Source organism: Lontra canadensis, unplaced genomic scaffold (genome assembly GCF_010015895.1).
Source record: "Lontra canadensis isolate GAN:19392208 unplaced genomic scaffold, GSC_riverotter_1.0 scaffold33, whole genome shotgun sequence".
Taxonomy (NCBI): Eukaryota; Metazoa; Chordata; class Mammalia; order Carnivora; family Mustelidae; genus Lontra; species Lontra canadensis.
The window spans coordinates 3,160,195-3,185,784 of NW_022631027.1; the positions used below are offsets into that span (position 1 = coordinate 3,160,195).

At 38.4% G+C, this 25,590-nt stretch overlaps 1 protein-coding gene across 1 annotated transcript; it reads right to left on the bottom strand.

Moving 5' to 3' along the window:
* Window positions 1-5,627: 5,627 nt before the first annotated feature.
* Window positions 5,628-25,191, bottom strand: LOC116873335 (guanylate-binding protein 6-like). The gene is made up of 11 exons (XM_032867069.1): window positions 25,114-25,191; window positions 17,239-17,455; window positions 15,921-16,048; window positions 13,120-13,229; window positions 12,722-12,918; window positions 11,144-11,389; window positions 10,112-10,392; window positions 9,192-9,404; window positions 7,627-7,729; window positions 7,127-7,320; window positions 5,628-5,903 (listed from the first exon to the last, which is right to left on the bottom strand). Exons 2-11 carry the CDS (start codon window positions 17,426-17,428, stop codon window positions 5,676-5,678), a joined length of 1,890 nt encoding a protein of 629 aa, XP_032722960.1. The 5' UTR covers window positions 17,429-17,455; window positions 25,114-25,191; the 3' UTR covers window positions 5,628-5,675.
* Window positions 25,192-25,590: the final 399 nt, after the last annotated feature.

Here is a 25,590-nt window from a genome sequence, read left to right on the forward strand (position 1 = left end):
ACCAGACACGGGAGCTGCTGACACCTTGATCTTGGACTTCCTAGCCTTCATAGCTATGAGAAATAAATTTCTGTTGTTTATGCATTGTCTATGGTATTTATGTTATACCAGCTCAAAGTGGCTAAGACTCTTAATATCTAAGTCCTTGCTGTCTTTAACAAGAATCCTGTTAAGCCAGTTTGGCAAGACTCTCCCAGCCCTCATTACTTAGTACCTTTTCATTTGTAGAACCTGTCCCTCTATTTGTCAGCTATATATTCCTAGCTGGCTTTGCTATATTTGGAATTGAGCTCAGTATTTCTCTTCTGTTGCAACAGCCTGGACACCTATTGCAATAGTCTTGAGTAAAGCCCTCCTTACCATTTTAATAAGTGTCAGAGTAATGTTTCTTTTATATTCTGGGGCTGCAACTCAGATAAAATCAACTTCTACATTATCCCTCCAGCACTCTCAACTGAGACTCCACAAACACATCTGTTAGACCTTTTCCTCCACTCCTGACTGACTGATCAGGGATCCATTGGTGAGTCTGACTTGTGATCCAGTGCTCCAGATGATAGTCCATTAAAGTATGGTTAGGATTAATTTTGATTCTTAAGGGTTTGAGTGTACTCTTGAAACTGGGTTAGAACCTCAGAATTATTTTTTACCACTGATTTAGAACATGGTAGCTTTGCAGTAGACTGAAGACCCCCCCCCCCTTCTTGAATCCCTGCTGACTACTTGCACCATAGAGGAGCCCTGGAGCAAAAAGTCTCAAGGTTACTGATTCAGACCTTAAGACCCTTCTTCATCCTCTCCAAACACAGTCCCCTAGATCCCATCCTCTGGTGCCTCCATATCCTCACTTCCCCTTTTCCTTCCCCTCTCAAAATGCTCTCCTGGTCTTCAGTTTCCCTTGACTACTTAATTTGTTGGATCTCTGTCTTCTATACATGATGTTCAAGCCACTCCCACAACCTAATCCTAACAAAGACCAAACTGAGGAAGTAACATATAAACCTTGGTCTTGGTTAAAGATCCTCCCAGTTCCCACCAAAGTAAGGGAAATCTAGGAGTGCCTACGTGGCTCAGTCAGTTAAGTGTCTACCTTTGGCACAAGTCCTGATCCTGGAGTCCCAGGATCAAGCTCTGCTGGGGCTACCTACTCAGTGGGAAGACGGCTCCTTCCTCTGTCCCTTACTCTGCTACTGTTCTCTCTCTTTCACTCTCTCTCTCTCTCAAATAAATAAATAAAATCTTTAAAAATTTTAAAAAAGAAAGGGAAATCTATTGAACAGTTTAGGAGGTCTTGGGTGCTTACTTCTGAGACTCCCCAACTTATATAAACATATCCATTTATTTTTGGGACCCAGAGATGCCCTTCTTTGGTTTAGGAAAGCTAAATGAAAGATCTTGGAAGATTTTAAGGGATCTCAAGCTACTGATGAGCTAGTCAGATCATGAAAACACTAAGGAAAAACTGCTTGAAGCCATTCTGAGTTTTATCCTATTAATTGGTCATGTATTCAAAATTGTAAACAACTGAAGGATAAAATTGTGACAAATTATCATCACCAATTAGAAACTACTTTGAAAAAGCACTCAGGGCTTGAACTTAATTAGCAAACAACCTTTGCTCTACTACAGGCTTTTGGAATGAACTGAGTTGTGCTTCATAACACTATTAAAAGAAAGGAAGGAAGGAAGGAAGGGAGGGAGGGAGGGAGGAAGAAAGGAAGGAAAGAAGGAAGGAAGGAAGGAAGAAATTCTCCTGATAGAATGCTGAGATATTTGAATTTTAGACATTAGCCTAGCATGGTAAGAATACTATTTTTAAGAGTCTCACGCTCTACTGACTAAGCTAGCCGGGCGCCTAAGAATAGTATTTTTCAAAAGTAGAAAATATACAACCCAAGCTCATGGATTTACAGTTAAAACAATTAGAAAAATGTAGGCCCCCAAAATATAGGCCTCCATTGACCAGGATGTTTGCTGATATTATAAAGAAAAAGGCCATTGTGTTTGGAGATGGCCAGCCCTCAAAAGGAGGGAAAAGACCCACATTCCTTCTTCACAGGAGGAATACTAGCTCAGCTCTGAGGAAGTAGACCTTTCATGCCCTTAATTGTCTCTAAATTCACAAGGTTATATTATCCTCATGAGTCAAATGGCACCTACCACACTTCTCTTAATGATAGAGAACAAAAGGAAGGTTGATGGAGGAAGAAAGATCAGATAGATGGGTGAAGGGTATTAAGCAGGGCACTTTTTGGAACAAACACTGGGTGTCGTTTATAAGTGATGACTCACTGAATTCTCCAGAAACCAATATTGCACTGTTATTAAGTAAGTATAGTTTAAATTAAAAATTTTTTCTTCATAATTTGCCTCCCAGTCTCTCCATATCTTTATAGGATCTCTTAAGGGTCAACACAATTTCCTTCTTAGCCTAACTATCCCAAAAGTTTCATGAGATGGGATACTGAATTCATTGTGACCTTGAAGGATTCCCTTCACAAGTCCCCATATTCATCTCCCTTACACCTGTGTCCCTTAATGTCTTTGTCTGACCCCCTTAGTATTAGTACTCATCTTACTGAAAATTGGAACCAACCAGTGGACAGGATTTCTCCTTTTTGTGGGCAAGGAATTCTGATATCAGGCATTCATGGGATGTGGAAACCCATGATAGAACACCATAATAGGTAGAGAAAGATCCATTTATGTCACTCCCCAGCATTCCACAATATAATTTATAACAGGGGCTTGAGAGACCTGGCCAGTAATTCAGGAATTACTAAATAAGGGACTTCTGTTTCCTACTTATTGACCATTCAATGCTTTCATGTTGGCTGTTAAAAGACCTGAAATCTATTAATATGTCACCCTTCAAAATTCCTACCTACTCCAGCCTTCAATCCACCCATGTTAGACTTTTCCCTTCCCACACCAGCTCCTCCACTCTCGATAGTCACTCAACCTTTAGGTACCTTCCCTCCATTGGGGGCTCCTGAGGGACCCCAGAAGCAACTATCTGAGGCTAAGAATACTAATTGTGAACAGTGGATATTACACAATTAGATGTATTTTAAAAACACCCAGATACTTAGTGTCTCCTTAGTCCCTCTCCCAAAATTTAGTTCACACACTGTCAGATTACATATGAAGGAAAATATTACAAGTCTCCTTCAACTTGCATTGTATTTCACAAATTTTGATAAGTTGTATTTTTATTTTCATTTTTAAGTTTTTATTTTACTTTATGCTATTTTATTTGTTTATTTTTTATTAAGATATAAAGTATTATTTGCCCCAGGGGTACAGGTCTGTGAATCATTAGGCTTACACGTTTCACAGCACTCACCATAGCACATAACCTCCCCAATGTCCATAACCCAGCCACCCTATCCCTACACCCCCCCACCACCCAGCAACCCTCAGTTTGTTTCCTGAGATTAAGATTTTATTTATTTATTTTTCAGAGAGAGAGAGGGAAAGCACAAGCAGGGGAAGCGGCAGGCAGAGAGAGAAGCAGGCTCCCCACTGAGCAAGGAGCCCGATGGGGAGCTCAAGCCCAGGACCCTGGGATCATGACCTGAGCTGAAGGCAGACACTTAACTGACTGAGCCACCCAGGCATCCCTAAAGTTTGTATTTTAATAACCTGGTGCTCATCACCACAAGTGCACTCCTTAATCCCCATAGCCTGTTTCACCTAACCTGCCACTGACCTCCTCTCTGGTAAGCACCAATTTGTTCTCTAGAGTTAAGAGTCTGTTTCTTGGTTTGTCTCTCTCTCTCTCTTTTTCCCTTTGCTCATGTTTTGCTTCTTGAATTCCACATATGAGTGAAATCATATGGTATTTGTCTTTCTCTGACTGACTTATTTCACTTAACATTATATTCTCTAGTTCCATCCATGTCATTGCAAATTGCAAGATTTCATTCTTGTTTATGGCTGAATAATATTACATTTTATAAAATGTAGTATATAAAATATTAATATGATTATAATAAATATCACAATATTATAATCACATAATTATATTGATTCTGTTTTTGATGCCATATGTTAATATGTGATTTATTCATACACATTTATAATTATAAACATTATAAGTTATATTTACTTCTAACATCTTAAAATGTGTAACTCAAATAAAGGAAGCAGAGGCTAGTCTAGCTGAGACTTCAGAGGGCAACATGAAAGTTTATACCTTAGTTTTGAAGTAAATACAAGGGATTTAAAACCAATGCCAAAATGAATATAAGATTAAGATGTGAATTTTATGTGTTGTGATACTTTGATCTTAGTCTTAGACCCCCTCATTGAGTAGGCTAATGTCCTTTCTAGAAATAGTGAACAATTTCATTATCTCATAGCCAATTTTATATTCTTTTTATGATTATCATTATTGGCATTCTACTCCATATTTTCTGTTATTATAAAATGGTAATTCAAGATTTCTCTATAAAAGTCAAAAGGTAAGATTATATAATGAAGAGGCTGTGTTCCTCCTACCCCTGATGCCATTCTGTTCTTCTCAGAAGGAACCAATGATACTAGTTTCAACAAATTTTCCAGAGATATTTTATGTGTACATAGATAGGTATGATTGCACATAATAATTTTTTTACAGTGAACACATTATACACACCATTTTATTCCTTATTTCTTTGCTTTGTAATATAGTTTCAAGATTTCCTATATTTGTACAAATAGAGCTCTGCTGTCAATTTATTTATTGGCTACATAGTATTCCAGTGTTCATACTGGCCCATGTTCAATTTATATTACCAATTTATATAGATAGTTACTTAAACAATCAAATTAAGCAATCTTTCATTATTTAAAGTGATGCCTCAGTGGATTTTATAAATATTTACAATTTTGCACATATAAATTTCCTAAAAGTTTTTGTTTAAAGATTTTATTGATTTGACAGATAGAGATCACAAGTAGGCAGAGAGGCAGGCAGAGAGAGAGAGAGAGGAGGAAGGAGACTCCCTGCTGAGCAGAGAGCCCGATGTGGGGCTCGATCCCAGGACCCTGGGATCACGACCCGACCCAACCCAAAGGCAAAGAGGCTTTAACCCACTGAGCCACCCAGGTGCCCTAAATTTCCTGAAAGTTAACATGTTATATCAAACTGTACATGAGTTTATTCTATCTAATGTGGGCCAGGCATTAATATCCTCTTGTAGGCACTTTTTATATTTTTTAAAAGATTTTTATTTATTTATTTGACAGAGAGAGAGAGAGAGAGAGAGAGAGATCACAAGTCGGCAGGCAGAGAGAGGGGGAAGCATGCTCCCTGCTGAGCAGAGAGCCTGCTGTGGGGCTTGATCCCAGGACCTTGAGATCATGAACTGAACTGAAGGCAGAGGCTTAACCCACTGAGCCACCCAGGCACCCCAAGCACTTTTTTTTTTAAGATTTTATTTATTTGACAGAGAGAGATCACAAGTAGAGAGAGAGAGAGAGGAGGAAGCAGGCTCCCTGCCTAGCAGAGAGCCTAATGTGGGACTCAATCCCAGGACCCTGAGATCATGACCTGAGCTGAAGGCTGAGCCACCCAGGCAGCCCCCCAAGCACTTTTTATATTTAAAACTTTGATGAGTAGAAGTGAAAAACATGCATCAAAATTAGGTCACAATATATAGCCACATTCTTTAATTTCTTTAAAAGGAGAGCTAATTCTTTTTAAGTAATGAGGTCACACCATGCACAATATTATCTAACATTCTAACAGGAGAAGTAAATATTGAAACAATCTCATTGCCAAATTTCTCCAAGACTTGTGAAAACCAGGGAGTATCATTATTTTTAGTAGCTTCAACCCTAGATTTCAACTGCTTTATCTCTTCATTCATCTCTTCAGATTTCTTTCTAAATCCTTCATTGAGCAGATCACGTTGGACCTAAACAGAAAGTGAGAGGTAAAATTTTTAAATTACCATATTTTTTTCAAGAATTGTACTTCATATATAAAAATGTGGTCAAACTATCTTTGTTTTAATCCTAAAATTGTTTCTGCTGAATCTAGAATGGAGAATTTTGTATTGAGGAATATTTCCTGACTTGGACCTAAACATTGAGAAGAAACATAATTTAAAAACTTACTGAAATTCACACACCATTAAGGTTTTCCAGGATGCTAAGCCTGATATGAGGACAAAGGTAACATGTTTCCATCAGAAAAAAAAAAAAAAAACAAACAACAACAACAGTTGGAAGGTAGCCTTGGTTTGATCACACTCAGTCCCATCCCACTTGGGTTGGTATGGTCACCCAAAGAGTAGAAATGATGGGAACTTATAAGCTCTTTTAGAAATCTATCATAAACATGTCTTGAAAGATAATGAGAGAATTCCTCCCTATGCCATCTGATAACTTGAGTAAACCACCCACACCTGGAGACAATATAGCAAATTTAGAAGCTATCACTTCCCTATGTTTTTAAGTCTGTACATTTCTGATAGTTAAATGTCAGCATAGATCTATCTTACAGTCTTTGGGCAGCCATAGAGTTTCTGATAATTGTCAGTGATCTTGATAAAGCATACCACTTGCTGCTTGTATTAAATACATATGGATCTTCAGAATTTAAGAAACAAGGCAGAGGACCATAGGGGAAGAGAGGAAAAAATAAAACTATGAAACCAGAGAGGGAGACAAACCATAAGAGACTCTTAAACTTGGGGAAAAATTTGTTAATTAAAAAATAATACATATGGTTGGAATATCAATTTACTCAAGCCTCATGAAACCATTTTAAAATCCCCAAAATAGCAATTCAAATGATATCTATATTCTCCAAGAGCTTGGAGGTGCCATACGCATCCTCAACTCTCTAGAGTCTACATATTTAGAGTGGAATTCAAAGACTTTTTTAGAAAAGAAGGAGAAGGAGGAGGGGAAAGGGCAGGAAGAGGATGAGGAGGAGGAAGAGGAGAGGAGGGAGAGGCAGAAGGGTAGGGAAAGGGAGAAGAATTCAAAGGACTCAAGGTTTTAATAAGTCACAAGCATTTAATGGCAATGGTGCTTCCTTCTATGAGCTCCATACCTGTAACCTTCACCCATCCTTTCCTGAGGTACCAGAAGAAGGACCGCCAAGCATTACCAAGGCCATGGGCAGACTTACCTTCAGCTTATGCTCCAAAATCATATTCTGTTCTTTAATTAGGTTTTCTCTCTCCTTCTTCATCTTCTCTTCCAGTTGGACTATGTTTTCCTGGAGACTCCTCTGTTGCGCCTCCATCTGCTGTTGCTGCTCCAGTAGTTTCTGTTTTAGCATCTCCTGTTCTCTCTTAGCTGCCTCCTTGCTGAGCCGCTCCTCTGCCCCAAGGAAAGTTTAGAGAGGGAAGAAAATTAAGCAAGGATTGATATCTATCTTTCTAAGTTCAGAGACAAAACCAAATTGGAAGGGAAGGTGGAAAACCTCTGAATCATTCATGTCCCTCACTATCGGAACCACATTTCAGAGTATTTTGGGAAAGTCCCTGTCTAGCTGACATACAATCATAACTTTCCTTGTTTTTAGACTTAGCAGAGTTGTTCCAAGAAGAGGAAGCTCCTTGTTTTGCCCTCACACCTGCCCGAGGGCTATACCCAGCCCATTGTGAGCCAAGCCCTGCCCCATACCTGCTATGGCCTTCTCCCCATCAGTGAGGGCTTTATCTGCCTGCCAGATGGATTCCTCTATTGAAGCCTGTGACTGCAGAAAGCTCTGGAGGACCTCATTCGCCTGAGGAACCAAGAAGCAAAGACCTTAGAGTTCCACTTTGGAGATTAGTGCTGCAAAAACAAGTATGTCCATATAATTTTTGCTTCATGCTTAAAATTCTACAGTGGCTCCCTACAAGGTGTCCAAGCTCCTTAGTGTGACCAGAGACTCTCCATAGCTCCTGCTTCCTGTCTCCCTCCCTTCTTTCTACTTCCTTCTACCTACTCTAGGTTCCAGCCAGTCAGAAATATGTTCAGTTCTATAAATCTGCAGTCTCTGATTCTTTGATATATTTGGCTTCTCACTGGGAAATGTTGCCTCTAATTTGGACTGTTGCTCTCCTCTGTCATTTGCTGGCTTTAACTTTAGGCAAGTTATTTTAACCTGCCTGTGCCTCTCAGTTCAGATCTATAAAATGTTGACAATAAATATAGACATTTCTAATGTTGTTTGAAGGATTAAACTTAAGAGTCTAGGGAAACAGCTTTACATTATGCCTATAAGAAATAAGAGTCCAATATATATTAGTTGCATTATTATTTATTATTATGTTTGTACCTCAACCTATGTAGCCCATTTTTTCTTATTTATTTCTTTATTATTATACTTTTTTAAATTTCAGTATAGTTGATGCACAATGTTATGTTAGGTTGGGGTGTACAACATTGTGGTTCTAAAATTCTCACATTATGCTATGTTCACCACAAGTGTAGCCACCATCCAGCTCACTATATCACTATCACAATTTGTTGATTGTATTCCTTATGCTGTGCATTTCATTTTAATGACTTATTCATTCCATAACTGGAAGCCTGTATCTCTCACCACCCTTCACCCATTTTTTCCATTCTACCAACCCCCTCCCCTTGGCAACCACCTGTTTGTTCTCTGTGTTTATTGGTCTGATTCTTTTTGTTTGCTTATTCATTTGTGTGTGTATGTTTTAATATTCCACTTATGAGTGAAATCATATGGTATTTCTCTTTCTCAGTCTGACTTATTTCACTTAGCATAATATCCTTTAGGTCCATCTATGTTGTCTCAGATGGCATGATCACATCCTTTCTATGGCTGCATAACAGTGCACCATATGGAGACCATCATCACAGGTTGATATGTGTTATAATTTTGTATGCAGTTGTCTGTGTATTTGACTTCCCCTCTTACATTTGATCATACTTAAGTACAATGACTCTAACTTGTAAATTGTCAGCACTTGGCATAGTCAATGCTGTGTTGTTGGATGAAGAAATGAGTAATTTCTGTTCCATCTCTTGTGGATTTCAGAAATCCATACTCTTTTTTGGGAGAATAGGCATTTCCACTCTTCTCAGGAGTAAATAGCAAATAGTGGAACTCAGAAGCTAAAACTGTCATGACATCCCCATGCTGTTGTCACCCACAACAGGGGCTGTGCTCTCAGATTATTTGGAGACCCCTTAGACTCTATTATGTAGGCTCCCCATGCTCCCCTATTCCTCACCTTCACTCCTTTCCTGGGGACTTGTGAATATTTCCGTTCAATACTTTCTTTTGCTTCCCTGTAGAGCTTGTATCCCCCAGGAACAGAGAAAGTTCCTGCTGAAATACTTTCCATTAGGACCTGTGACATCTCATCAAGCCTGGACTGACAGTATTTAAGGGATGCCTCTTCATTCTGCTGCAAGAAATGCTCTTTCTTATCCTTTATGAGTTCCTACAAGGGAAAAGTAGAGAGATGTCACCTGAAGAAAGGAACAGAAACAATACCATTCCAAAGAATCTGGTAGAAGGATTGGTCTAACTCTGGTCCTCATGAGAAAAGTGTTCTTCTGGAGAAGGACATGGAATAAAACAGGAATCACAAGACTTGATTTACTCACAACCTTGAATGCTCTCTGCAAGACTCTGGGCAAGTTTCTTAAACTTCCTGGTTCTTCTGAAATGTTGAAGTTGTATTGCCTAATCTCTGGGGCTCCTTGCCACTGGAGCATTCAGTGATTTCATCGTCAATGAAACAGTGATACAACAAGGAGCAATATAAGTTGAAAATGACCTGGAATGAGGATCTGATAAGAGAAAATCTGCTTCGTGACAATGGAAGTATGTTCCAGAAAGCAACCATGCTTAGGAGTGACTTTTGGGTGTTGTGGGCAGGCTTGGAATTCATTGATGTATGTATTAAAAGATCAGGAGGATATCTATATTGATTTTACTTCAGAGATCAGAGAGATTACTAGATAATGTGCTTCAGTTTGGGGAGTAAAAAAACAAAGAAATGTAGTCCTTTGAAACTCTCTTTCACATAAGAATCCAGATTTCTTTATCCTTGAGTAAGAGATGAGCCATGGGTCAGTAAAAGCACTTCTAGGCTTCATTCTTCAAAAGGAAGGGTCCTGAAGAATAAATATTAAGACACATTACCACAAGAGTTTTCTGGAAATCCTGCTTGTCATCCTTGAAGGAATGCTTCATGAACACTGCAATGGCTTCCCTCTCACAGTCTGCATGCACATCCAGCAGCTCCTGGAGCGTGTCTGTGGGGAGTGTCAGTCGCTGGGACATCTGCTCACTGTAGTGGTTGGCTGCCTTCTGCACGGCCTCAGAGTTCTCAAGCTGGGCTAGAGTTGTCACTGCATTCTCCAAACAAGGCACTGCTCCAGTATTGATGGTATCCACATAGGTCACCACCAGAGTCTTCAGCCCTGAATGAACCAGGATATTGAAAGGATAAAGATCAAATTATTACCCCATAGGATTCCAGATTCTGAGACTACATTTCTGAAGTCAAGTGTACTCGTACCCACCACCCTCTTCACCCCACCCTCTGCCACACAGCCCTGCCTCCTTCTATCTTCATCTTTGTTTTCCTATTGACTCTAAATTTTTATGGTCTGCAGGTCACATGGTTAAAAAAATTAAAAATTTACCTTTAACATACTAAAAGGCATCTGGAAAACATAATTTCTGATTAAAAAATTAAAAGCAAAATAAATTATATATGTATACAGATGGGGAAGGATAAATCAGATTATATTTGTTCCAAATTCTGAAGCTCCCAATGGATTTTCACCAATTTATTGGATACTATTTATTTTTGTACTGCTCTAAACACCCAAAATGTTTTCTTATATATATTTTTTTACAAATAAAACTTATCAGATGGGACCTCTTTTGGGAAAAAGGGAATATATTCTGTTTTTATATCAAGTTAGTGATTTTTTTCTGATCAGTGGAGGATTTTTTTTTTTTTTTTCCAGATAAGTCAATGACACAGATATCAGCGACAAAGTGATATCAGTTTTGGAGAGGAATTTGTAAACTCCTGAAAGTGAGATAATTATAAAATAAACACATCTCTTTATGGAGTGAGAATGTGTGTATACCTGGAATTCCATATGAATCAAACAAAAATGCTGATATTAGGCCCCACAGAAATGGGAAAAGGATACTCACGATTTCCAGTGATTGTGACTCCCTCTCTGAGAGTCTTGGTCCTTGCCTGGGTGAGGATGTAAGAACAAAAATTGTTTGCTTGTGTCAGGAATTTAGGATCCAGTTGATGTTCAGATATATTCTCAATATTAGCTAGGAATTTTGTTTCATTTACTGGCCGATCAAGGACAAAACACTTCCGTTTTGGAAAGAAATGCCTGATGCACTCTCTGGGTAGATTGGATGCTTGGATTCTGGAGTTGTTGCCTGAGGGATAGGAACAACAGATTACCTTGGGAACAGTCTTGAGACAAGGGAGCTAATGGTTTTTATGACTGGGATTTTGATTCTTTTCTGTCTCCTGTGCTTGAAACACCTTTAACACAGACATTCAATACTTTCTTGAACAGCAAACTCATACCAATGGCAGCATTTTGGAAAGAAATTAGGGGAGACATCAGTCCAGGTAATTAAAACCTATGGCTTAGAACTCCAGATTTGAAAATGGTGGTAGAGTTGTTCATTAGATGTTTACTGAACGAATGACAAAAAAAAAAAAAAAATCAAGAGTCAAATGGAACTTCTTGGTCTAATGTAGAAACTGAGCTTCGGACCAAGTGCCACAATCAAGGGATAATGGAGCAGTTTTAGGAACAACAGTATTAAGCATATTCGAACACTCTGGTTATTGAAGGAAAACTTCTTTGATGCTAGAAATAATTTGCCCAATGTTAGCTATTTTATTTCACAAAAACCTCAGAAGAGTAAATGTAACTAAAATGTAATTCTAGGATGCCACCGCTACTCTGCAAACTCCTTGAAGTAAAGGACTAGATTTGATTTAATAGCATTGCTCTTCTGCCTATCCAGTTTCTCATTAAATGTTTTCAGAAACTCTAAGTAGAAAACTGAAAGCAAGAATGAGTAAATCAGAATTGATCTTTCTCTCAAGGTTTAATGAGATCTATACCATTGTAAATGTAACCCATTAAGATAATTTATTATTTCAAAATTATAACATGGACAAATATATGGGAATTAAGAGAAAACTATGATATATACAGTAAAATGAATGTTCTGATAATTATCAGAAATATTGAAAAGGTATAGATTAAAAAGGCATACTTCTTCAGGTTTATTTAGAACACACAGTCATTTTTGTATGCGAATATCTATGCAGGTATTAGAAAATTATATCCTTCTTTGAGAATATTAATATCTAACTGTAAAATATATTTTTATTGAAATATATTCTATATATAGTAATATGTTGATTTTCCATATAATTTCATGCCTAATGTGTTACAGTCAGTTGTTTTCTTCAACACAGAAGCCACAGTAAGGAACATGTATCTGGTCTTTGGAAAGTTGAAGCACCCAGTGAAATCTGGTAGCTACATTAGCCATTGTTTAAAGAACAGATCAGTTTTGAGTAATTTCATTCTGGCCTAGGCTCTGCTTTTCAACCAAGCTCAAGTCACCATTTCAACAGACTTCAATCTAGTTTTGAATACAAATGCCATCCCAAAGATAAGGGACTGTGTTCAGCAGCTACCACCCTCTATTGAACCACCCACTGCCCAGGCCATGTTCTAATACCTGGTAACAGCTTCAAGGCATTCTCCAGGTAATCATCTTCTGTGATAGGATGATCATTTAACTTCAGCTCCAGGGTAAAATCCCGTACAGCCCAGATAAAGTCTGGAAAGAAACTCACAAACTCGGTGGAATCTTGTACTCCATCCTTTTCTGGGGAGGACTTTGCCCTGATTAGTTCTGTGAGCTCTGTCACATAACTAGGACTCAAGTTAAGGAAAAGCAAGTTCCCACTCATCATTCCCACTTTCTTCTAACAAAAAATTATTATAAACTCTCTCCTTGGCCCTGGGTCCCCTCTGCTCCACCAAAGGCAGCTAAGTGACAGGGAAGGAGAAACTAACTAGAACTCTATTCCCATCAACATAATGAGATGGGTGGTTTGGTCCCTGGAAGGATACTGCAGCTGCTCCAGGGCCTGGTGGTTGATGGTGCCCATGCTGTTGTAGACAAAGGTGCTGCACAGAAGCACAGCCAGTGCAAAGATCCACGAGTCATTCTTAGGGTCACCCTAGAAAGCACATTGAACAAGAGTTTTAGGAGTTTAGTCTTTAGAAATTCATTCAGACACTTCTTCTATCAGTCTTCTATTACTTTAGCTAACATACTTGCCATGCAAAGAAATAAGTTTGAAGACAGACATATATACGGATATCAACTTTGACAATTACGAAGACATTTTTTGTGATATTGAGTCTTCCATATATAAAGAGATTTCAATACTGCAGAGGTTTCTTTTTCCTCAATTGGATGAAATAAAGTAACATATATAGAAAAACTAGTACAGTACCTGTGGTGCAATGGTGAGTGTTAGCATTTATTCATTCTATGTAGAGCTATATAAAATATACCAAAGTTGCTATAGCTGGGGATTCAAATTATATTAAATTAAATTCCACAAATATTTATAGGAAGCTACTGAATGTATCCCACTGCTTTTTTATTTAAGAAGCAAACTTGAAAATGGCAATAGTTACTTTCAAGGTGACTGTTTTAAAGTGGTGACAAACATCCATAACAATGAATGCAATAAAGATGACAATACCTATAAAGATATTAGTAATCTTATATTTTAGTAATGTCCATAAGCAGTGGAACCTATAGCTGTAATAGAAATGAAGATTTAGAATTTTATCAAGGAAGGCCGGAACTGTGGAACTTGGAGAAAGAGTATATGTTATGAAGGCTTACTGGAATTCTTGAGCTGAATGTTCAAGAACTGGTCAAATACAGACCTGAAGAAACACAGACTTCGTTCTCAGCATGTCTTATGTGCATGTTGTTTCTTAATACATGTGTATTAATGTATGTGTGTGTTTGTGGGTCTTTGATTCCACATATGAGTGAAATCATGAGGTATTTGTCTTTCTCAGTCTGACTTATTTCACTTAGCATAATACTCTCTAGGTCTCTCCATGCTGTTGGAAATGGCACAATCTCATCCTTTTTTATGTCTTTGTAATATTCCATTGTGTATTTATACCACATCTTCCTTATCCATTTGTCTACTAATGGACTCTTAGGTTGTTTCCATATCTTGGCTATTGTAAATAATGCTGCAGTAAACATAGGGGTGCATATACCTTTTTGGATTAGTGTTTTCCTCTTCTTTTGGTAAATAGTAGTGGAATTATTGGAACATATGGTATTTCTACTTTTAATTTCTTGAGAAACCTCCATACTGATTTCCACAAATTAAAAATTAATAGAAAAAGAAATAGAGAATTTCTAACTCCTCTTTTGGAATAAATGGAGAGCTACAGAAATTTAAATACCATTTCCAAGTAAGTCTCAATGTAAGGCACAAAAGGAGTAATCATTCATTTCACCCATTAGTAGCAAGTTAAAAAAAAATTCATCTGAAAATGTTTGTTATAGGGCAAACACATGCTTTCATTGCTGTTGTTGTTGTTCAAAGATTTATTTACCTATTTGGGAGAAAGAGAGCCAGGGTGGGGAGGAGAAGGAGAGAGTCTTGAAGTAGAGTAGACTCTGCCATGAGTGTGGCGCTGGGTGGGGCTGAATCTCACCACCCCAAGGTCACACCTAAGCCAAAACTGAGAGTCATTTAGTGTACCAACTGTGCCAGATCTGGTGCTCCCACTTGCTTTTATAGAACCAGCACATTCAGAGGTATCTCAAAGCCTTTCATAATGCTCTTTGGGTAGATGATGAACTTCACCATAAGAAACATAAACACAATCTCTTAACTCCACAGCTCTAATACACACTTCATCTGGAAGATAAATCAGAACTATTTCTTCTCCTAGGATGGAGTTGATGTTTCTCCTCTTTCCCACCAAGGCACCCTTATGCTTAACATGTGTGGTACAGACTATGGTGTGCTGCCCATATCACTTTGTAAAATTGAAGGACTGATTCCCCCAGCTAGTGGGAGTGCTAATGGAAGACAACTTAAAGGTGCCATTCTGTTAATTAGAAAGGCTTCCAGAGTAGCCTTTCCATGATTTATCCGCACCCTTGTCCCAACTCAGGATAAAGCGCATCCCAGCAAGAGAACTCCCATGGAAGTGACAGAAGTCAACAACTGCATTGTGATACAACTTTTTCTTCTCTCCAACTTGCTTCTTTCCCAGTCAAATTTTATTAAATCTGACTGCATATGTGTGGTCTTCTCAGCTGGACTGAAGATGCGTTGAGGGTAGGACCTTTATTGTGGTGACTGTCATCTAAAGTAGTAAGCCAGGAGACTTCAACTTAGCTATTCAATAATTATTTCTTAAATTTAATCAAATACTTCAGAGCCCCTTCGTGGTTCAGTCAGTTGAGCATCTGACTCTCGGTTTCAGCTCAGCTCATGATCTGCAGGTCATGAGATCAAGCCCTACATCAGGGTCTGTGCTCAGCAGGGAATCTACTTGAGATTCTCTCTCTCACTCAGCCCCTCCAATGACTCACAGTCTTAATCTATCTCACTATCTCTCAAATAAATAAATAAGTCTTTTAAAAATATTTATCAAATAATTCAAATGATTCAACCAGTATCAAGAAATAAAAGATTTTATCTAATATACTATATCTTACCTAGAAGTGAACTTCAAAGAAACCAGAATGCCTTATTTATTATAATTGGATTTCTAGAGTTTGCAAATAGATCACAGCAGTTAAACTACAAAAATATCATGAAGAAGTAAGGAGCAAATCTGGAATAAAAAGGGTTTACCTGTGACTGTCTCCTTACCTTTTCCACATCACCCAGGCCCTCGGTATCCAGAAGGACCAGGGTGTGGTTTGGCTTGCAGGGGTGAGGCACACACCATATCCAGATGCCCTTGGTTTTAGACTGCACTGTAGAGCCCAGAGGGAAACCTGCAAGGGGAGGGGAGAAGGCAACATACAGTGACAGGAGATTCATCCAAGCAACCAGAGGGTACAGACTTTCTGGAATGTAAATAAGTACCCTAGCATACAAGATGGCTCTTTCTCAAATTCCTTAAGCATGTCCCACTTTGTGTCTTCTGATTCAAGGAGGGCAGTGATGCCAGGCAAGTGCTCAAGATGGAGGCAAAGAGCCATTATTGAAGGAAAAATAAATTTGAAAAATGGAAATCATTGATAACCGTCAATGAGAATTTTGAGAGAATGTTGAGGCACAAAGTCAGAGAACAGTGAATTAAAGAGAAACATGGGAAAAGAAAAAGTAGAAAAAGGAAACTGAGATCATATTTTTTCCATAGTGATTAAAAAAAGGGGGAGGAAGGTTGTCAACTACAATAGGATGTGAAATCCAGGAAGGAATTTTAAGATGATAGATGTCCTGGGGTCCTTGAGCACAACGGTCAAGAAAGAATTCTTGAGATAATTCATAGTGCAACCTAGTAAGTTTATTCAAGTAGCATGGGGACAAGACCCATTGGCAAAAGAGCTACACTTTTTCTGTATGAAGCTGGTGGTTATATGCTTACAACTCAAGAGGAAGGGGATGTGCAGGGGTATTAGATCATAAATGTATCTTCAAATTCCTATTCATAAACTACTTTTGCAAGATTTCTCTGGTGCTTCTTATTCAGTTCAATAGCAGCTATTGGTGAAGTATACAGGTAGTCCTGAGACTCTTCAAGAATGTAGCAGCCAGCACATATTTGATCCTTATAGGAACTATGCAGGCTATAGGTCAACCTTCTGGGCTTAAGGTGAACATTTTTCTATTTCTATCCTTCAATAGGTATTCAAACATCTTTATATGTTGATGAGAATATCCCATAAAAAAGTAAATGTGTTCTAAGGGAGAAGAGATGCAATTATAAGAGCACAGTACTCGATCAGGTTAAAGAAGGTAGGATCCTGAGCATTAGCAGGGGAGATTTTCCTTAACAGTAGTAAAACAGCATGATAACAGATTACATTAAGAGTAATTTAGTGGTGAGAATTAGAATCAGAAGGTTGGTTGATTTTGAGGAGTTTGGTTCTCCTTTCTTGTGACCAGGGAAAAAAAACTAAAGGCGTAAGAGATACAGCTAGAAGTAACCAGTTGGCCCCAGGCTGAGTACAACACTCACCTCGGTTCTGTCCTGCAAGACGGTTCATCAAGTAGGATTTGCCAGTACGATACAGTCCTACAATGGCCACCACCACTACTGGTTGAGAAATCCTTTCAAGAATCTGTATAGCCGTCTGGTTCACTGACAGCTGCATATTGTTGTTTTCCACCAGACAAATGGGGGCCGTCATATGGGGTCCAGATGCCATGGCAACCTGCCAACCTAAAAAAGCCTCCTGGTAGAAATAAGATTAAAAAGTCATTCTCTGACTTGGAGTTATCCAAAGCACCCATCGGTTTAGGACTAGGTGAAACTTCTGTACTTTCTATGAGACAAAATGTAATCTAGAGTTAGCAGACTGCAGAGGGCTTCCCCTATTACTCCCCCAAATTGTGATGATATTAGTGATGAAACATAGAGTATTATTCTTCTTCAAAGTTTTGCTTCAATAGTAATAATAAAATTCAAGCAATTGTTACTGTCACCTACAATATACCAGGCCCTGTGAAACATACCTTACATACTCAGCCTCATTGATACTTATAAGACCCTACAAGTTAGAAATTATTGTACCTCTTGTACCCACTTTACAAAAAAGATAAATGAGTCTAACAAAAGCTGAATAAGACATAAAGCCAGGGTTAAGCCTAGACAACTGAGAAAAATGGCAAGCTAGGAAGTTCTAAGCTCTTATTTCCCTGAGGACATATAAAAAATAACCAAAATATTGGCTAGAATAATCTTACAGTAGTTCTGCAAAAAGAGTCAAATATCTAAAGCAACCAAGCAAACACCCAGTGAAGAAAAAGCCATATTAGAAATGGTAGGAAATTCTGTGGTATTTTTCCTTTCCTTGGCCCACGTACTCCCTGGTGTGGTATTAGTCTTGGTCTGGAGTAGGTGGTAAACCAGTTCCCACTTTTCTCCTTTGACCCAGAGGGAACAGAGCAGACCTTGTTCACAGTGTTCTGACCTATATGGAGTTTACCTCTTCAGGTCTCTGTTTTATCTCACACATGGAGCCCAGACAGGGGGAGGGGCCAGGAATATAGTGACATAACTTAGATATCAGATGGAAAGAAGCGCTGGCATTGTTTTTCATGGGTATTGCTCATGAACTGCAGACCATGGATCTGCAGATGCCTGGGGCAAGAAATTACCAGTGAAAATAGACGATCTTTGAAGCACCTGGGTGGCTCAGTCAGTTAAATGTCTGCCTTCATCTTGGATCATGATTACAGTGTCCTGTCATCAAGCCCTGTGTTCAGCTGCCTGCTCAACAGGGAGTCTGCTTCTCTCTCTCCCTCTGCACCTACCCCCACGCCTCAGTCATTCTCTGTCTCTCAAATAAATAAAAACAAAAAACAAAAACAGACCATCTTAGGCAGTAGTTCAGTTCCCACATGCCTCCTTTAGACTGGATGGAGCAGAGCAGACTGTTTATGAAGTTCTAATCTGTTCTGAGCTGCCTGAAGGACGGGTCTTTCAGATCTCAGATTCAGATCTCAGACAGGGAGAAGCAAGGGGCATTGCTTGGGAAAGCTGCAGGGAGACTGACTTGCAGACACCTCTGGCAAAATATTATGAGTGTGTGATTTTGTGATTTAATATAAGAAGTACATATTTGGTCTTTTTCTGGGCTCCTGATACATAGCTTCTAAAACACATTTAATTTCCCAAGTGATGAAGGTAATGGAAGTATCTTTTGTTTTAATATTTGTTTTTTGTCCTTGTTTCCTAAAATAGGTTCTAAAGTAGTTCCAGGATAAAGAAGGTGAATGAAACATAACACCTTTCAAACACATCCGAGTTTATGTTAATGAGGTGATTTTGGAAGATACCCAGGATGACCACAGAGTGAAGACTGGTTGCCAAGGGAACCAACCATGTGATTAGAGAGTTCAGCCTCATATCCCACCCCTGGGGCAGAGAGAAAAGCAGCAGGTTGAGTTAGTCACCAAAGGCCAATGATTTACTCAATCATGCCTATTTAATGAGGACTACATTAGAAACCTTAACTGAAGGAGTTTAAAGAGTTTCTGGGTTGGTGAACATGTGCATGTGCTCAAAGGGTGGTGTGCCCAGAGAAAGGATGAGAGGATGGAAGCTCCACACCCTTTTTTTGATACCTTGCCCTACACATCTCTTTTATCTGCTGTTCTGGGGTTATATCATCTTTTTTTCTTTCTTTCTTATAAACCAGTAGTCTAGTGAGTAAACTGTTTTTCATGAGTTCTGGAAGCTGTTCTAGCAAAGTACTGAATGTGGAGTACAGATGGAGAACATAGCCAGTCAGAAGCACAGGTGACAAGCTGGAATTGAGATTGGCACCTGAAGTGGGGCCAGTCTTGTGGGACTGTGCCCTTACCTTGTAGGGCATGCACTAACTTCAGACTGTTTGTGTCAGAATTACTTACTGCGGAAAATTGCCCATATATGTGGTGACCAGAAGTGAGGTATTGAGAACAGTGTTGCAAGAAATAAAATTTTTTCCCTTTTCAGGGTAGAGACAAACAATAGACCATCAAGGCCCCAAGGAGATTTTCAGAGGGTAATTAAGACATTTAAAAGCAGCACGTGTATGGGGAGATTGAAAAAGCCACACATAAGCTCAGGTAGGATGCGTGCTCAGAAAAGCCCTAAAAAGACTTTTAAAGTTTCTCTTTAGGTTAAGCCTAAGGCTCAAGACCAAGACCCAGCTAATGAGCAAAGACTTCCTTAGTACAAAAGCAGTATGCAAAGAATGGAAAAGGTGGCTGTTTCTATAAATGACCAGTTTTCAACAGAAACAGCAAAAATCACAAGACATGCAGAGAAATAAGAAAATGCAGCCCATTCAAAGGAAGTAAACAAATGTGGCAGGAAACATCCCTGAAGAAACACAAGCACTGCATGTTCTTGGCAAAGACCAAAGTAATTTTCTTAACTATGCTCAAAAAGCTAAAGGGAAACACAACTAAAGTAAATTGGGAAAACGATATATAAACAAAATTAGTCCAGTTGCAGTGTGTACTGGTGTAAAGATAGGCATATTGACCAATGGAATAGAACAGAAAGACCAGAAATAAACCCTCCTGTATATGGCCAAATGATTTTTGACAAGCCTGCTGAGATTTTCCCAATGGGGAAAGCACAGTGTTTTCAAGAAGCGGTGCTGGGGAAATTTGATATTCACATGCAACAGGATGAAGTTGGACCATTATTTTAACACCATTTATAAAATTTATCTCAAAACATACCAAAGATTTAAACAGAAGAGATGAAACTACAAAAATTCATAGAAGCAAACACAGGAGAAAACCTTCATGGTACTGGATTTGACAATGATATTTTTGGATAGGACACCAAAGGCGTGATCAAAATATGAAAAAATGGTAAATAGGACTTCATCAACATTAATAATTTTTGTGCATCAAAGAGCACCCTCAACAGAGTAACAAGGAAACTCACAGAATAAGAGAAGATAACTGATTTATCACATATCTGTTAAGGGATTAATATCCAGAATCTTTAAGAACTCTTCCAACTCAGTAATAACAACAAAAACAATGCAATTCAAAGAGGGGCAAAGTACTCAGACATTTCTCCCAAGAAGATATATGTTTATGCAATAGATACGTGAAAAGATGTTCAACATCACTAATCATTATGAGAATGCAAATCAAAACCACAGTGAGGTACAACTTCACACCCATTAGGATAGCTATTATTAAAAAAATGAAAACAAAAACAAACAGCGAACAACTAGCACTGACCAGGATGTAGAGAAATTGGAACCCTTGTTCATTGCTGGTAGGCATATAAAATGTTACAACCACTGTGGAAAACACTATGCTGGTTCCCCCCAGAGTCAATCATAGAACTACCATTTGATCCAGCAATTCCGTATCAGGGCATATGTAGAAAAACATTAAAAGCAGGGACTCCAAACTCAACACCCCAAAAACATAAAATCATGTCAAAAAATAGGCAGATGACATGATCAGACACTTCTCCAAAGAAGACACACAAATGGCTAGCAGACACACGAAAAAATGTTCATCATCATTAGCCACCAGGGAGATTCAAATCAAAACCACATTGAGATACCACATTATACCAGTTAGAATGGCAAAGATTAACAAGACAGGAAACGACAAATGTTGGAGAGGATGTGGAGAAAGGGGAATCCTCTTACACTGTTGGTGGGAATGCAAGTTGGTGCAGCCACTTTGGAAAACAGTGTGGAGATTCCTCAAAAAATTAAAAATAGAGCTACACTTTGACCCTGCAATTGCACTACTGGGTACTTGCCTCAAAGATACAGATGTAGTGAAAAGAAGGTCCATATGTACCCCAATGTTCACGCAGCAATGTCCACAATTGCCAAACTGTGAAAAGAGCCAACATGCCCTTGAACAGACAAATGAATAAAGAAGATGTGGTCCATATATATAATGGATTATTAGGATTATTGCTCAGCCATCAGGAAGAATGAATACCCAACTTTTGTATCAACATGGATGAGACTGGAGGAGATTATGCTGAGTGAAATAAATCAAGCAGAGAAAGTCAATTATCACATGGTTTTACTTGTGGAACATAAGGAATAACATAAGGACATTAGAAGGAAAGGAAAAGTGAAGGAAGGGAGGGGGAGATGAATCATGAGAGACTATGGATTCTGAGAAACAGAGGGTTTTAGAGGGGAGAGGATGGGGGGATGGGTCGGCCTGGTGGTGGATATTAAGGAGGGCACGTTTTGCATGGAGCCCTGGGTGTGGTACATAAACAATGAATCTTGGAACACTGAAAAAATAAAACTAAATTTAAAAAAATTAAAAATAAAAGGAGGGACTCAAACAGATTTTGTACAGCAGTATTCATAGCAGCAGTATTCATAGCAGCAGTATTCATAGTAGCCAAAAAGTGAAAATGTCCATCAAGGGATGGATGGATCAACCAAATGTGTCATAATCATACAATGGAATATTTTTCAGCTGTAAAAAAGAATGAAATTCTGATACATGTTACAGCATTGAGGAACATTGAAGACATTATTCTACAGTGAAATAAGCCAGACACAGAGGACAAATATTTCATGATTTCACTTATAAGAAGTACCTAAAATAGTCAACGGCATAGAGACAGAAAGTAGAATAGTGTTTACCATGGACAAAAGGCAGGGGAATAGGGAGTTACTGTTCAAAAGGTACTGAGTTTCCATTTGAGATGAAAAAAATCTCTGGGGACAGATAGTGGTAATAGTTGCACAACAGTGAGAATGTACTTAGTGTCACTGAACTATACTCTTAAAATGGTTAAAATGGTAAATTTTATATTACACATTTTTTATTACAATTTTTAAAGCATTTTTTTTAAAAAAACAACAACCGGATAATCCATTTCTCTGTCATATGCTACTGTAGCCACTTAGTGGGCAGAATATTCTTCCTCAAAGACATTGATTATCCTGTCAGTTCCTTTATCAGTAGATTAACCTACGTAGCTTTCTCGTCATAATCACATATCACATTGTGCTCTCTAGTATTAGAGAGCTGTGAACATGTGAACCCTGCGCTCGTCTTTGTCTGAAGGTTGACAAGTACTAGGAATGGGAGTGGTAAGTGGAATGAGGTCAGTCTAAAGAATGTAGCCTCCCTTTCAAGCAGGGAAGGCAGGATAACGTCCTGAATCTTAAGAGATACTACATGCTGAAGTACTTAGCTGAGATGGTCAATTTTTCTGCAAATTACTGCTATGAATGGAAACTATATATATTTATATATATAACTATATATGAGTGTGTGTGTGTGTGTATGTATGCAAATATCATTTTATATTATATAGGGAGACATACACATATATTTAGAGAGATAAAGCAAATCTAGCAAAATGTCACCAGTCGAGAAATCTAGGTGAATAGTATTTGAGATTTTCTTGTAAATGTTTTTTAAGTTAAATGTTAATATAAAAAATTAAGTACTTAAGGTAAAATTGTGGTCTCCTGACATATTTTTGATTGCATTATATTAAAATGGTTTTCTAATATTGTGGAGTTATATAACATTTTTGACATAAGAGACTCCATTTTGAAGCTCCATTTTCTTTTCCAAAGAATGAGCTCTTTAACTGGACCAGAGTGGTAACAGTTTTCAAGCAATTGCTCATAAAATATCAGCAGAGCAACTGACATGTGGATCATATGAGGTAAGTAAAGTTAATGCATACTAGGGACAACTTCATTTGATAACACCAGTAACATCATCAATAAGATGGTAATCAGAAGAGCTCCACCAGTCAGCATTAAATCAGTGTTTTTTCTCTTCTCTTCTTTATCTAAATAAGAAGATAAGAAGACCCTTCCTTCTTTCTCATAAAAACCCCATACTTTTCCCACACGAGCAGGACACTTTTCTGGTCACTTTAGAATCTAGCTCCCCAAATTACAATTCTGAGACCCCAATAAAGGCCTTTGCTCTTCTTCAATTTTACCTCCTTTTCTCGGTTGACAATATGTATTTTTCATAATCAGAATATGTAAACATGCTATTATATTCAAATGTCTCCAATATTCAGTTTTATATTTATATGTCACATATTCAAAAAGTGTCTAACACCAGCTCTATTATTTACTGCTCATGGCCCCTTAAACAAGGAGCCTTACCTAGCTAAACCTAAGATTTTAAAGATAATTATAGGGGTAATGTGGATAAAATTATAGGTCCAACCTGGAGGATATCTTGATAATTAAATTAGATACCATAAGCTTTTATCTTAGCATAGCATACAGCACAAAATAGGATTTCAGTGTATGTTTGTTGAATAAATGGAGATTTATCTACCAACAATTGCATTGAGCAATTTGGTCCATTGGGTTCTGCATTTCAACCCACTCCACAAACTATAGATTTCTAAGAAACAAGGTCTACAGATAAATTCTTTGTCAGACCAGAACAGTGAGCAAGTTCCGACACACTGCTCCTGCCCCACCTCCTTCTGTCTGATTCTTCAGTGTGGGGAGCAAATAATGTGCAGGTAAAACAGAAGCCTTGAACAGCTACGTTGTAATGCCTGAAAGTGCACGGTCCCCTCCTTACAGAGAAGATTAGAGGAAGCTGAGGGAGATGTGGCAGGAACAACTGAACAACTTTATGAAAACAGGTCTGCAGTTTTCTAGCTGTGAATGAGCCACAGAGCTTTTTACTTCAAATGAGCAAAGTGCAACCGTTCGATCCTGTTCAGGACGAGCTTTCAACATTTGAACTGCCTAAGAATCATCCAAAGAAATTGTTAAACCCAGATTCTATACATTTAACAACCGGTACAGGTGCCTCTGATGCTCCTACGAAAAAACCAACAAACACCAGAGTGGGGCAAGGAGACAGAGACAGACAGACTGACAACATAGTTATTTTTAACTAATAAAGATCAGCAATGTGGGAACTAAATTTATTTCTACATGGAGATTTACAGAGCTCTCAATCTGAAGCTTTCTTAAGTTTGACTAATAGAAAGATCAGAAAGAAACTATCTCTTTAGATTATCATTTCCTGTAAGCTCCTTGATGGACACTGTCTTGTTCTATGAATTCTAATGCCTGCTACAGAGCCTGGTAAGAGTAAATTAGGGAGGCTCTCATGGGGACTCCTTCCACTCTAGTTTCTGCTGTCCTGAGCTGACACTGTTCCCGAAGCAGCATATCCAGGGAGACATGGTGTGCTTGGCTGTTTCTTTGCATCTGGTACTGTTTCAAATGGCAGAGCTGAGCTTCCCTAAAACTAAAGACAGCCAATACCCTCATGGGTCAGACAAAAGGCAACCTGCCCCTCTTGCCATTCCTCAGTTGTCACTTTCAATCAGAGATCAAGTCGAGTTCAAGACCATGTTGCATATAAAAGAAGATGCACTTACCTACTATGTAGCACAGCAGGTTCGAGAACAGTCTCAGCTGCTCACTGCTCGCTCACTTGCTCCTTCTACCTTCTAACTTCCTCGTATAAAAGCTTAAAAAAAAAACCAAGGAAGTTAGAAATTTCTACCATCTAAATCATTTGTTAAAACTGAAATTGAAAGTAGAAGTAATTCAGGCAACATGAATCACCAGACTAGACCGTACCTGTGGATGTTCAGTTCAGGATGAGATGAAATGAGGGAAAGCCCACAGTTACTCAATAGTCAGATCTTAGTAAACACACTCTCACAGCTTTCTTTTGTCTTCCCCATCTTTGAGGGGTTGCTGTCCTCTCTTCTTCATATGTCTCTCTCAGTTGGCTTAAGTTTCCTTAGCACACAGGAAACATAGAAAATTCTTGGCACAAACATAAGGAAAGTTGTATAAAGCAAGATTTATTTAAACTATTTTTCTTCTAGTGGGAATTCCTGAGTTCA

Excerpts from the sequence above, each read along its gene's own strand:
- LOC116873335 (XM_032867069.1), bottom strand. The coding sequence starts at position 17,428 with ATGGCATCTGGACCCCATATGACGGCCCCCATTTGTCTGGTGGAAAAC. Across the intron at positions 10,393-11,143 it reads AGTCACAATCACTGGAAATC|GGCTGAAGACTCTGGTGGTG; the intron begins GTGAGTATCCTT and ends TGGTTCATTCAG. Across the intron at positions 7,730-9,191 it reads TCCCCAGGAAAGGAGTGAAG|GCGAATGAGGTCCTCCAGAG; the intron begins GTGAGGAATAGG and ends TTGGTTCCTCAG.